Source organism: Myxocyprinus asiaticus, chromosome 36 (assembly GCF_019703515.2).
Source record: "Myxocyprinus asiaticus isolate MX2 ecotype Aquarium Trade chromosome 36, UBuf_Myxa_2, whole genome shotgun sequence".
Lineage (NCBI taxonomy): Eukaryota > Metazoa > Chordata > Actinopteri > Cypriniformes > Catostomidae > Myxocyprinus > Myxocyprinus asiaticus.
In genome coordinates, this window is record NC_059379.1 from 93,911 (window position 1) to 107,147 (window position 13,237).

Consider the following 13,237-nt stretch of genomic DNA (forward strand, 5'->3'; position numbering starts at 1 on the left):
TGCCTACAGCAAGCGATGTCTTTCATCAAATTGATGGACTGAGGAAGTCATGGTGTGTTTCTCACGTTGCCTCCAAGTGAGCTTGTCTCACTGAACGAACACTTGACCATCTGAGAAAGCTGGGCACCTTTTTTGTTTCTTTTTGTGCTGGTTCCGCCTAGCAGCTGGAGTATGATTTGTGGAATTACACTCCTTCGTACAATTGTGGATGAATCTGCTCATTTGTGCCTCCTATTGGCTGGAGTTTGTTTTGTGGAGTATTTTGTGCAGGTCGTTGAAAGGATTAGGTCATCTGTTGCACTCATGAACAGCCAGTTCACTGAACATTCGTTTGACTGACCGAGTAAACTGAACGGCCCTTTTTATTTGTGCTGGTTCCACTAGAGGCTGGAGCTTGTTTTGTGGAGGAACACACCTTCGAGGCAGTTCTATGAATCAAACTACACGTTCTTTATGTTTATTCTGCCTATTGGCTGGAGTTTGTTTTACAGAGTATTTTCTGTTATGTAATTATGCCTCACAAATTTTGTACAGAAACACTGGACTTGAGCAATCCGACGGCAAAGTTGTCGCGGGGACTCTCGTAGGTGTACATGGACTGTTTGAGTTTTGAGGGATGGATGCCGGTTGGCGCTGTCATGCACGGGATTAATGCGCACGTTTTTCTTTTTTCTGTTTGTTTGGTTCGGGGGGAAGTTCGGGGTTTGATTGTTGCACTACTGTTGGAATGTGGTCTTTATAATCTTGTTTTTGACACACAATCTATTTTTTTTATGTCAAAATGTCAGATGATAATACGAGTGGACTGTCTTTCTCCATGTGGAATGTGTATGGGTTGGAGCACCACATAAAAAGAAGGAAGGTTATTTAGTTTCTTAAGCGTAAGAAATATGATATAGTGTTTCTTCAAGAAACGCATCTTTCTCCGCAGGAAGCTGAAACATTTGGGAAGATATGGGGTGGACACATTTTCTTTACTGCTGGCTCAAGTAAGAGCAGGGGAGTCATTACATTGATAAATAAACATCTACAATTCAAATGTCTCAAACAGTTTAAAGATAAATTAGGAAGAGTCATGATTGTTTTAGCTGAAATTCAGGGGCAAAGGTTGATTTTGGCTAATATTTACGCACCTAACACTGATGATCAGGGCTTTTTTATAGATCTTGAAGGGATGTTGCAAGCCGCTGGCACCCCTCATGATATAATATTGGGAGGAGACTTTAATCTTTTGATGGACTCGATCATAGTGAAGAAAAGTGTGTAAGCCCCCTAGAGCAACACTGACACTTCTCAGGATGTGTAAAATCTTGGTCTTGCAGATATTTGGAGACTTTTGAACCCATCTGGTAGGGACTATCATTTATTTTCATCAGTCCATAAGATTTATTCTAGAATAGATTTTTTTTATATCTAAGTCCCTCATCTGTTGTTGACTGCTCAGTTGGAAACATCTTAGTCTCAGATCACACCCTGGTAAATTTAGAGGTGTTGCCACATATGGAGAAAAAGAAATCATATAGTTGGTGCTTTAATGTATAACTTTTGCAACATCCTGATTTCCAACAAATGTTAAAGGCTGAAATCAATGTTTATATGGAGACCAACTGGTCCTCAGTATCCTCTGTGAGCATGGCTTGGGAGGCACTTAAGGTGGTTCTTAGGGGTCGGATCATCCAGTATGCCTCATTCATCAAAAAATCCAAAGCAGGAGAACTTGTGGAGTTGAAGGGAATATTAAAAGTACCGAGGCAGAGCTGAAGCACCAAATGTTGTCTGATGGCCTCAGAGAATTGACCCGATTGAAATACAGATATAATACTATTTTGTCGCGGAAGGTGGAGTTTTGGCTATTCAGGGCAAGACAATCATACTTTGAGTCAGGGGACAAAGCAGGGAAGCTTTTGGCTATATATGTAAAGCAGAGAGAGTCTTTTTCTACCATTCCCTCAGTGAAATCTGCTGGTGGTGAAATATTTACCTCGGCCATTGATATTAATAATGCTTTTAAAGAATTCTATCTTGATCTTTATAGTTCCACATCTTCGTCTACTGATGAAGATATTAGAAACTTTGTGGAACCATTAGAACTTCCTAAACTGATGACTGAGCAAAACAATTCTCTTGATTCTGAGATAACCTTGGAAGGAGCTTGGCGAGGTAATCAAGGCCTTGCCTGCTGGCAGAGTAGGCCAACTGGGGCCAGATGGTTTTGCCACAGAATTTTTTAAATCCTATGCTACAGAACTGGCTCCACTTTTGTTAGAAGTTTATGCTGAATCATTAAAGAATGAAAAGCTTCCGCCAATCATGACACAAGCCCGGATCAGTCTGATTCTTAAAAAAGACAAAGATCCAAGTGAGTGTAAGAGTTACTGTCTAATTTCACTGAACCAGTCAGATGTAAAAAATATTGTACAAAAATGTTGGCTAACCAATTAAGTAAAGTTATGACATCTCTTATATATATAGATCAGGTGGGGTATATTCGGGGCCGTAGCTCTTCTGATAACATTAGGCGTTTCATCAATATTATGTGGTCAGTGTTGAATGATCAGACTCCGGTCGTGGCCATCTCAGTTGACGCCGAAAAGGTATTTGATATGGTAGAATGGGATTATCTTTTTAAGATTTTGGAAATGTACGGGTTCGGGAATACTTTTATTGGTTGGATTAAGTTAAGCAGTGGTACAAACAAATGAATTAATTTCAGATTATTTTACTCTGGATAGGGGCACCCGGCAGGGTTGCCCTCTTTCCCCATTATTGTTCTGTCTTGCCCTGGAACCATTAGCAGCCGCAATAAGAAAGGAGGATGATTTTCCAGGGGTGATGGTGGGAGGTGTGGCACATAAGCTTTTGCTTTATGCAGATGATATTTTATTATTTGTCTCCGACCCCACTAGATATATGCCTTGCCTCCACAGAATTATTAATTCCTTTTCTAAGTTCTCGGGATACAGAGATAATTGGTCTAAATCCAAAGCTTTGGCTCTGACAGCGTACTGCCCGATAACGGCTTTTCAGCCGGGCGCCTTCCAGTGGCCCAAACAGGGCATTAAGTATTTGGGAATTTTATTCCCAGCAAATTGGTGTGATTTAGTTAGAGTTAATTTTGACCCTTTAATAAAAAGGTTTTCGAGCGATGTGGGCAGGTGGGCTTCATTACATTTATCTGTGATTGGGAAGGTTAATGTTATTAAAATGAACTGTATTCCAAAATTAAACTACCTGCTACAGTCACTCCCAATAGATGTCACCCTTTCTTATTTCAAGCAGTTTGATAGCATAGCGAAGTCCTTCATTTGGAATGGTAAACGTCCCAGATTACATTTCAGTATGCTGCACAGGCCGATTGACAAAGGTGGGCTAGGCCTACCCAAGATTTTGTTTTATTATTATGCGTTCAGTCTCAGACATTTGGCCACTCATTGGTCGCTTCCACCTGAGAGATCCCCTCCCTGGTTTTGTATTGAACAGGAAGTTCTTGCCCCTATTTCACCACTGCAAAGCCTTTCTATCAAACTAACTGGAGAAGTTACACCCCGTTATCTCGCATTTGCACTCGGTATGGACAAAAGTGTCCAGAGTGTTTAATTCGGACATTTATTTAAATGTTGCCTCGAGCATATGGCTGAACCCTAAATTATGTTTTAATAAGTCCCCTTTCTGCTGGTCAGAATGGATTGTGAGGGGGGTTAATACACTCGGTGAGTGTATGAGAGTGGAGTGTTGAGATCCTTTGAAAATTTGGTTCAATATTTTGGGATTGCCAGATCTCAGTTCTTTAGGTATTTACAGCTGCGCCACCTGCTCTGTAGTGTTTTTGGGAGTAGCATACACCCCCCTAAAGTGGCAGATACTCTGGGAGTGGTGATTACTGCTTTTGGAAAAGGTCATGAGGCATCAGTGTATTATTCCCTGCTAATTCAGAGTCTGGGGGACGGAGCTTCAACTTCTCTCAAGAGATTATGGGAGAAAGATTTAAACTTGGTATTGGAGGAGGGAGTGTGGGCAAGGATTCTAAAATATGTCAAGTCTGTATCTAGAGAAGCAAGGGTGCGCCTTATGCAATTCAAGATTTACATAGATTCTATTGGTCCCCCTCTAGATTGTATATGCTTGGCCTTAAAGACACACCCACCTGCTGGCGATGCCAATCAGAAGATGGAGACACAACCCAAGCTTTTGTGGTGTGTTAAGATCCAAGAGTTTTGGTTGAAGGTTCAGAGTTTTACAGGTGCATCTCAATAAATTAGAATGTCGTGGAAAAGTTCATTTATTTCAGTAATTCAACTCAAATTGTGAAACTTGTGTATTAAATAAATTCAATGCACACAGACTGAAGTAGTTTAAGTCTTTGGTTCTTTTAATTGTGATGATTTTGGCTCACATTTAACAAAAACCCACCAATTCACTATCTCAAAAAATTAGAATATGGTGACATGCCAATCAGCTAATCAACTCAAAACACCTGCAAAGGTTTCCTAAGCCTTCAAAATGGTCTCTCAGCTTGGTTCACTAGGCTACACAATCATGGGGAAGACTGCTGATTTGACAGTTGTCCAGAAGACAATAACTGACACCCTTCACAAGGAGGGTAAGCCACAAACATTCATTGCCAAAGAAGCTGGCTGTTCACAGAGTGCTGTATCCAAACATGTTAACAGAAAGTTGAGTGGAAGGAAAAAGTGTGGAAGAAAAAGATGCACAACCAACCGAGAGAACCGCAGCCTTATGAGGATTGTCAAGCAAAATCGATTCAAAAGAATTTGGGTGAACTTCACAAGGAATGGACTGAGGCTGGGGTCAAGGCATCAAGAGCCACCACACACAGATGTGTCAAGGAATTTGGCTACAGTTGTCGTATTCCTCTTGTTAAGCCACTCCTGAACCACAGACAACGTCAGAGGCGTCTTATCTGGGCTAAGGAGAAGAAGAACTGGACTGTTGCCCAGTGGTCCAAAGTCCTCTTTTCAGATGAGAGCAAGTTTTGTATTTCATTTGGAAACCAAGGTCCTAGAGTCTGGAGGAAGGGTGGAGAAGCTCATAGCCCAAGTTGCTTGAAGTCCAGTGTTAAGTTTCCACAGTCTGTGATGATTTGGGGTGCAATGTCATCTGCTGGTGTTGGTCCATTGTGTTTTTTGAAAACCAAAGTCACTGCACCCGTTTACCAAGAAATTTTGGAGCACTTCATGCTTCCTTCTGCTGACCAGCTTTTTAAAGATGCTGATTTCATTTTCCAGCAGGATTTGGCACCTGCCCACACTGCCAAAAGCACCAAAAGTTGGTTAAATGACCATGGTGTTGGTGTGCTTGACTGGCCAGCAAACTCACCAGACCTGAACCCCATAGAGAATCTATGGGGTATTGTCAAGAGGAAAATGAGAAACAAGAGACCAAAAAATGCAGATGAGCTGAAGGCCACTGTCAAAGAAACCTGGGCTTCCATACCACCTCGGCAGTGCCACAAACTGATCACCTCCATGCCACGCCGAATTGAGGCAGTAATTAAAGCAAAAGGAGCCCCTTCCAAGTATTGAGTACATATACAGTAAATGAACATACTTTCCAGAAGGCCAACAATTCACTCAAAATGTTTTTTTTATTGGTCTTATGATGTATTCTAATTTTTTGAGATGGTGAATTGGTGGGTTTTTGTTAAATGTGAGCCAAAATCATCACAATTAAAAGAACCAAAGACTTAAACTACTTCAGTCTGTGTGCACTGAATTTATTTAATACACGAGTTTCACAATTTGAGTTGAATTACTGAAATAAATTAACTTTTCCACGACATTCTAATTTATTGAGATGCACCTGTATGTGTGAAGTATTGGGCATTCAAATTTCATTTTGCCCCAGACTCTGTATTTTAGGCAATGGGGCGGTCATCGATATAGGAGATAAACACATAAAAAATTGTGTCCTGACCAGTGTTATGTAAGGCAGACAGATTATTTTAAGGGGATGGAAGTTGGCTGGAGCGCCCACTTTCGGGAGTGGCGCACGGAGATGGGGAGGGTGGCAGCTTTTGAAGAGGTGTCATGTAGAAGGCTGGGGATCTGGGATTTGTTTGATGGGAAATGGGGCAGTTTTTTGGCATTTTTGGGGGACTTTCGGGGAGGGGCAGTGGAGAGAGAAGTATAGTTTTAAATGTGTATGATTATATATATATATATATATATATATATATATATATATATATATATATATATATATATATATATATGTGTGTGTGTGTGTGTGTGTGTGTGTGTGTGTGTGTGTGTGTGACCACAGGGATGTTCGTTGGGGGTCAGGGTGGGGTTGGTGATTGGGGAGGGGGAGGGGTAATAGTGGGGGTTAAATGTTGATTCAGTGTATCTGTTTTGTTTTTCATTGTTATATGTACGAATCAATAAAAATCACCAACTCACTGGCCGAAGGTTTCATCTGTTCAGGAGCATCCAGTCAGAAAAACAGATACAACAGAACTGACCTGCTGATAAATGAAGAGCGCACACAGTGCTGTGTATAAAGTGGCCATAGTGTTGTTGAACACATGAGGAGCCATTTGTCTTTGGTCCTGGTTGAGTTAAGCTCATTACATTTAATCCATCTTGACGCAATTGGTCAGAGAACAAATGATGTTCACAAACAATGCAACTATATTGCAGCTACATACAGCTATATGTTTAGGGTTAGGACAGAGAACAAATGCTCTTCAGAATGGTAACCAAATCCAGATGTATTTCATTTAAACTCATAGATAGATAGACTGAATAGCAAGACTCTTATGTCACTTTTTTGAACACTGTTTTGAAGAATGTGCATATTTCATGTACCAAAACCTAAATATTCTGTATATAGAAACATATTTCTGTATAAATGTATATCTGGACATTCTTCTGATTGGATGTACTGTAGCACAGTCACCTCAGCTCTAACCTGATTGGGTGGTTTAGCACAGTCACCCTAAACTGATTAAATGAGTGATCAGCTTGATCTAACTGGTCATTCACTTTGTTCAGTTGTCTAGTTAGGAATTCATGTTTATTACAATTACCCAGAACAATTTTTAGGATACAAAGCAAAAAAAAAAAAAAAAATATTAATGTAAATGTATTCTCCAAATTCTCTCTGTTAAATAAGATAATAAGTACAGTCACTGAAATATGTTTTCTCACGGTAACGGTGTACATTCTCCGACATTAACAGAATCGTTTCCTTCTATGGAAACACAAGGCAGATCTGCATGACAGTTCACTGGTTCACAATCCTATTATCCTTAAAGCTCAAACTGCAGTGGAAGTTTGTAAATATAGCTTTGAACAAGCATTCAGGCAACCTTGGAATATTTAAGCTAATGAAATGTTTTCCAGAGCCATCAATTTATAGATATATGTTTAGAAAAGACCATATAAAAATGGTTTTATTCAATCATATTTTTAAACACAAATATTTTACAATATGTACACACATATAAATATATATTTTATATATATATATATATATATATATATATATATATATATATATATATATATATATATATATATATACCTGATTATAAGTACAGTTTCAGGGTTAATGTGACAAACAGTATCCCTGGTACATCAAGTGACAAGATAAAGATATAAAGAAAAATAAGTGAAAATAATTATAAACTGTCTACTTTTCTAACCTCTCAAGTAGTTCCTGTAACATTGTTAGAAGATCCAAACAGAGACTCACTCGTTTTCACTTCTCACATTGCATCTTTAGAGAGATGGGTTTTACATGTGATAGACAGACATTCAACTGCAGAACATACACACATATATGTATGTATATCAATATAGAATTCAAAAAGTGCATGATAAATAAAAAATAAAGACATTATTTAATTGTTGAGTTATAATTTTTCCCTTTTTGAACACAACTTTCATAAAAGTGGTTAGTACCCTTTCAGGGCTGACAAAGGACATTGATATGTGTTTATGTTTACAAACACATACTGAAAGTGTCCTTCAGCCCAAGAGTGCACGAGGCACAAAATAAGTCTGAATGAGGGTTAATGTCATTGTTTAATCAGCAGAAGTATTCGTTCGGTTGTCCTTCAGTCCTGGCCGTGGCCTCTGAGTCGACACTAGAGCGAGCGGACAGCAGGCGGTTTGATTCGTCCTGGTTGAGTCTGCTCAGATATTGTCCCTCTAAACCTTTATCTTTAGTTCCTGGAGAAAGAGTCTCAAATGTTACATACGAATCTTGAATGTCTTTCGACTTTCTGCCAAGCAGTTTTTGCAACCTTCTCTTTAGTGCACCGCAGCACACGATGAGCGTCAGAGGAACGGCGATGACACACGCGACTGTGATGACAACAACGTTAATGAGTTTCTGTGTGCCGCTGGCACTGGCCGCTTCATCTGTAGAGAAAATCACACACTGCTCTTTCTTGGGAATGAGTCCTTTCACACACACGCATGCGATGTACTTGGTTTTGGGCACCAGCCCTTCGATTGTGATGCGATTCTTGCCCGGACTGACATTAATGCGACGCATGTCTCGTTCACCGAACACAGCATACAGAACACTGAACGACGTGGTGTTGGTCGCAGTGGGCGCGCGCCAGTTTAGTGATACTGTGTGATCCGTGTCGCCGATGACTTTAACGGAGCGAACGACCCTCCGTTCTGGTCCCTGCTGAAGAGAGGACACGTTCGCCTCGAGGTTACTCAACACATTTTTCTCCAGCTCCCCCACGCTGTTGGTTCCTGCAGAAGCTGCAGGTGGCGCTGCGGATTTTGCATCGGAAACATCATCAGAGACGCTGTAGCTTTCGATCTGGATGTTTGCCATGGCTGTCGGCCCGTTTAGGGGCTCAATAATGGGCACAGCAGCTGATGTTGAGGCAGGCGGCACATATCTGGCGATGAGTTTCTCTTGATATGCCGCGCGTCCGAATCCACTGTTCTTCTTGCCACGGTTTCTCTTTGCGACCGCTTCGTCGATTTGCCACGTATCAGAAATGACGAGTGAGATAATAGCATCCGCGCTCCCCACAAAGTTGGTGGCTCTGCAAACGTATTTTCCTGAATCTCGGTAAGAAACGGTAGGAACGCTGAGAATTGACCAGATGATGCCCTCTTTAGACACTTCCTGTTGAACTGCAAGACAAAAGAGATAACGTTCACTTTAGCATGTAACAGCGGTTCTGATGTGGTACGGTACAATTTCAAATAATTACAGTGATCACAGCATATTTGCATACTGAGTTGATTTCAGTCAAATTAAAGAGTTTGAATGAGACATGATGAAATAAAGTGAGATGAGATGATTTGATATGTCTTACCAAACTTACCAGTGCCATTCATGGGTTTGCCATCGGCTCGTGACCAGGACAGCTCTGGGATTGGCACTCCAATGGTCCCGCAGCGCAGCAGAACATTGTTGCCGATGGAGCTACGGACTCGTGCGACGGCCGTGTGCACTCGTGGAATCTGACACTTTCGGAGCTCTGTATCAAAAAACAAAACTCCCGACAGGCTCTCTGGCTCTGCGCAGCGCAGACGAGTATCGATGAACGCCACGGACGATGAAGGAATCTTTTGGAACTGCATCAAATCAAACAGACGACAGTCACACTGCCAGGGGTTGTCATGGAGACCTGCGCGAAGAATACATCGTTTTTTAAAGTTAGAAGTCATCAATAAATTTTAATCTGTTCAAAGAACAATCATTTCAACTTATTTTTTGACTTTGTTAATTAGAGACTTTATTATTAAACGTGCATGAAAACAAACTCTCACCCAATATCATTTTGGAATTCTCTGTTTCCTGAGGAGCTTTCAGAGAAAACCATGAAGAAAGAACTTCTGCTGGAATGGTGGCCAGACTGTTGCTCGACAGATCCAGATACGTCAGGTTTTTAATGTAAATGGTCGCTTCGGCTGGGATGCTGCTGATCTTATTGTTGTGCAAATCCAGAAGCCGAAGACTCGGCATATCCATCAGACATTCCCATGGAAAAGAAGTGAGAACATTCCCATCCATCCGTAATTCATCCAAGGCATAAAGTCCACGAAAAGCGTCCACGCTTAAGGCAGAGAGCGAGTTGAAGGACATCCAGAGATATTCCAGACTGCTGAGGTAATGAAAGGTTTCCGTGGTGATCCGACTGATGGTGGTTTTCTCAATGCGGAGTTTGGAAGCGTCCAAGGGAAAGTTGTTTGGGATAACCGTGAGTTCAGGGTCATTACACACGACGCTCCTGTAGAATCAGATCAACAGTTAACTTTTGTTGAGATAATTGATTGTCAGTCACATCATTAAAACATAAACACGTTGTTGCATGTGAAGAGCAAATTTCTATAATATAGTGTAACATTTTACTTTTTCTTGCTTTAATTTCCAGCTTTAACTGTGTATTTGTCTGTTATCTCTATGTGCATATGATGACTTTTAGAGGCAACTTGAATGTGTGCAACAAACAAGCAGAGAAGATTAAAAAGCAAATGCAAGTTAATCCAACGATAAATTAATTGCAGGAAAATATATCAATATTCTGCACACAACTGTCCATATGGAACATTTTAAATGTGTAAATAACAGATCTGATGTGAAATGTCACCTGGATTTGGAGCCGTCGCTCAGTTTGTGGTAGAAGCAGCTGCACTGAGCTGGACAGCCATTGACGGGACACGGAAGGACACAGCACAGCAGCACCAAAGCCAAAAACACACGGCCGACCATCTTCTAGTCTATCAGTTCTAGCTACAACGCTGGAGTTGATCGAGGCTGTTTTTACCACAGCACAGGCAGCATCAGTGTCTCTCTCAAACACTTTGTGTTCACTCTGCTCTGAATCCCCAGATAAAAAGGACTGAACAGATTAGAGGAGGGTTCAGGGTATTTTCATTTACATGATTATTTCTTCCTGGAAGCCCATAGGCTGTGTGCTTGTCGTTTGTATATATACACAGAACAGACACTTCTTTTTTTGATTGGAGGGCTAATTTTAGACCTGTGATTGGACAACAGTTTTTGAATTCATGGCTTTATTTCCACCAAATGTGTCATGTAAACCACAAGATGGGGAGAAACGGAATTGGACTTTGCATGATTTTGCTTTTTAAGTATTTATATTGAAAACACATTTTGGGAGGAAAACTACAACACTTTTAGATATTTTATTCATGCAAACGTTTAATGTTGTTAGTTGACCTTTGACTTTTAAAGCAACACTAGTGTTGATTCAATGGTCTGCACAAGTTTCACTTGTAGCATAAAACTCACGAAAGATAACATGAATGATACAATTTATTGTTTCTTCCTTTATTTTTTTATTATTATTATTATTTTACATTTATAGCTTCTCATTTTATTTCTTTGATTAAATGATTTGTATTACTCCTCCGGCTTCAACTGGTTCATTCATACTTAATTTCTTAATAATGATTAGCCAACATTATTATCATCACTGTCTTGTTTTGTCTATAATGTAATTAAGAACTTAAAGAAAATGTACATGGTGATATTCAATTATTTAAAGGCTGATGATGATGTAGATGCCATTTGAAGCACTAAGAGGCAGTAAAGAGCACAAGCAGATTAAGCATTACATTTCTTATTTGTGTCACAGGGAGCAAAATATTTATCTAAGGCAGACAGACAGACAGACAGACAGATAAATAGATAAAAACGTTTATAAATGGAGGAACTATGAGTGTGACGTTCTGTCTGTATCTGATCAGCTGAACTGAATGTGACATTGATCTTCTGTCAGATTGTAAACTCAGTGCTACAGATCTAATATACATCAGATGTCCAAAAAATTGATCACATTTAAAAAAACAAACAAAAAAACTGTGAGATTGGGGGGTTCTGAGGTCTCATGTTCACTCAAAAATTTGAATTTACCTTAATTCCTTCGGCAGACGCTTCCATCCAAAGTGAATTAAAGGAGGCATCCTGCAACACAAGTGATTCATTCTGAGAAAGCACAAATTCTGTATTTTTTATTCTGTAGTTTTTATTTTATTCTTATACTATAGTATTATTCTGGTAAAAAGATAATCTACAGAGTGAAAACACTGAACCCATTCTATTCAAAAGTTTCTTACAATGTACGTATATTATTTCCCAATGGCATTAACATCAAATCTGAGAACAAAGGTTCAGTTTCCTCAGTGCAACCTTTGAATTTATTCTAATTCAGCAGCTGATGAAATATTTGCCAGCGTGCCACATGCAGCTGTCGTGCATAACAGCAGATTTTTTTGCGCAAACCTTCATATTAAGATGATTGCAAAGTTTAAGACGATGTATAAATGACAGCACACTTTTAAAATGCAATAAAGAGTGGTTTTCGTTTACAAATCCTGAACATTGTGGATCTTTAAAGGGATAGTTCACCCAAAAATGTAAATTCTGTGATCATTTATTCATCCTCATGTCATCCCAGATGTGTTTGACTTTCTTTCTTCTGCAGAACACAAATGAAGATTTTTAGAAGAATATTTCAGCTCTGTATGTCCATACAATGCAAGTGAATGGTGACCAGAACTTTAAAGCTCCAAAAAGCACATCAAAGTAATCCATAAGACTCCAGTGGTTTAATCCAAGTCTTCAGAAGTGATATGATAGGTGTGAGTGAGAAACAAATCAATATTTAAGTCCTTTTTTCATTTAAATCTAAAAATCTTCATTTGTGTTCTGCAGAAGAAAGAAAGTCATACACATCTGGGATGGCATGAGGGTGAGTAAATAATGAGAGAATTTACATTTTTGGGTGAACTATCCCTTTAATGACTTAATAAGTGACACTTGTCTGATCTTATTGAATACAGGCTTGTTTAGGTAACATACACTGAAGCAGCTGAAATAACTGCACAACATTTGTTTTATTGCGGAAATAAAGCATCTGATGATTTAAATTTCATACTTATTATTTTGTACATTTCAAAACAAACACTACATCAGAATCTGAATTTACAAACGTTGTGCAGATCAGCCAGTCTACAGCAAAATATTGATATTTGATGTCTCAAACTCAGTCCAACACCAGCAAGGCTACTTACAGAATAATGATGAAACATAACAGTGATTACACCTCCGATAATCATTATATGTGTCATGTGTGTAATAACAACTAACTTCTCAAAGTGCTGCTGTGTTCTTCAGACTGCGCAGCAGAACAAACTTATTAAAACATTCCTGCTGGGATTTCAGAGGATTTAAATCCGCACACACTCTTTCACAACCACACAAACACTAT

The 13,237-nt window shown here is 39.5% G+C and overlaps 1 protein-coding gene across 2 annotated transcripts; it reads right to left on the minus strand.

Moving 5' to 3' along the window:
• Positions 1–7,586: 7,586 nt before the first annotated feature.
• On the minus strand, positions 7,587–10,809 carry LOC127427195 (leucine-rich repeat, immunoglobulin-like domain and transmembrane domain-containing protein 1). 2 transcript variants are annotated; one of them, XM_051674659.1, is made up of 4 exons: positions 10,592–10,809; positions 9,771–10,231; positions 9,323–9,628; positions 7,587–9,128 (listed from the first exon to the last, which is right to left on the minus strand). In XM_051674659.1, exons 1-4 carry the CDS (start codon positions 10,711–10,713, stop codon positions 8,053–8,055), a joined length of 1,965 nt encoding a protein of 654 aa, XP_051530619.1. In that variant the 5' UTR covers positions 10,714–10,809; the 3' UTR covers positions 7,587–8,052. The 2 variants fall into 2 exon arrangements, with proteins under 2 accessions (XP_051530619.1, XP_051530617.1); XM_051674657.1 differs by having other exon boundaries at positions 9,314–9,628.
• Between the last annotated feature and the right edge of the window lie 2,428 nt (positions 10,810–13,237).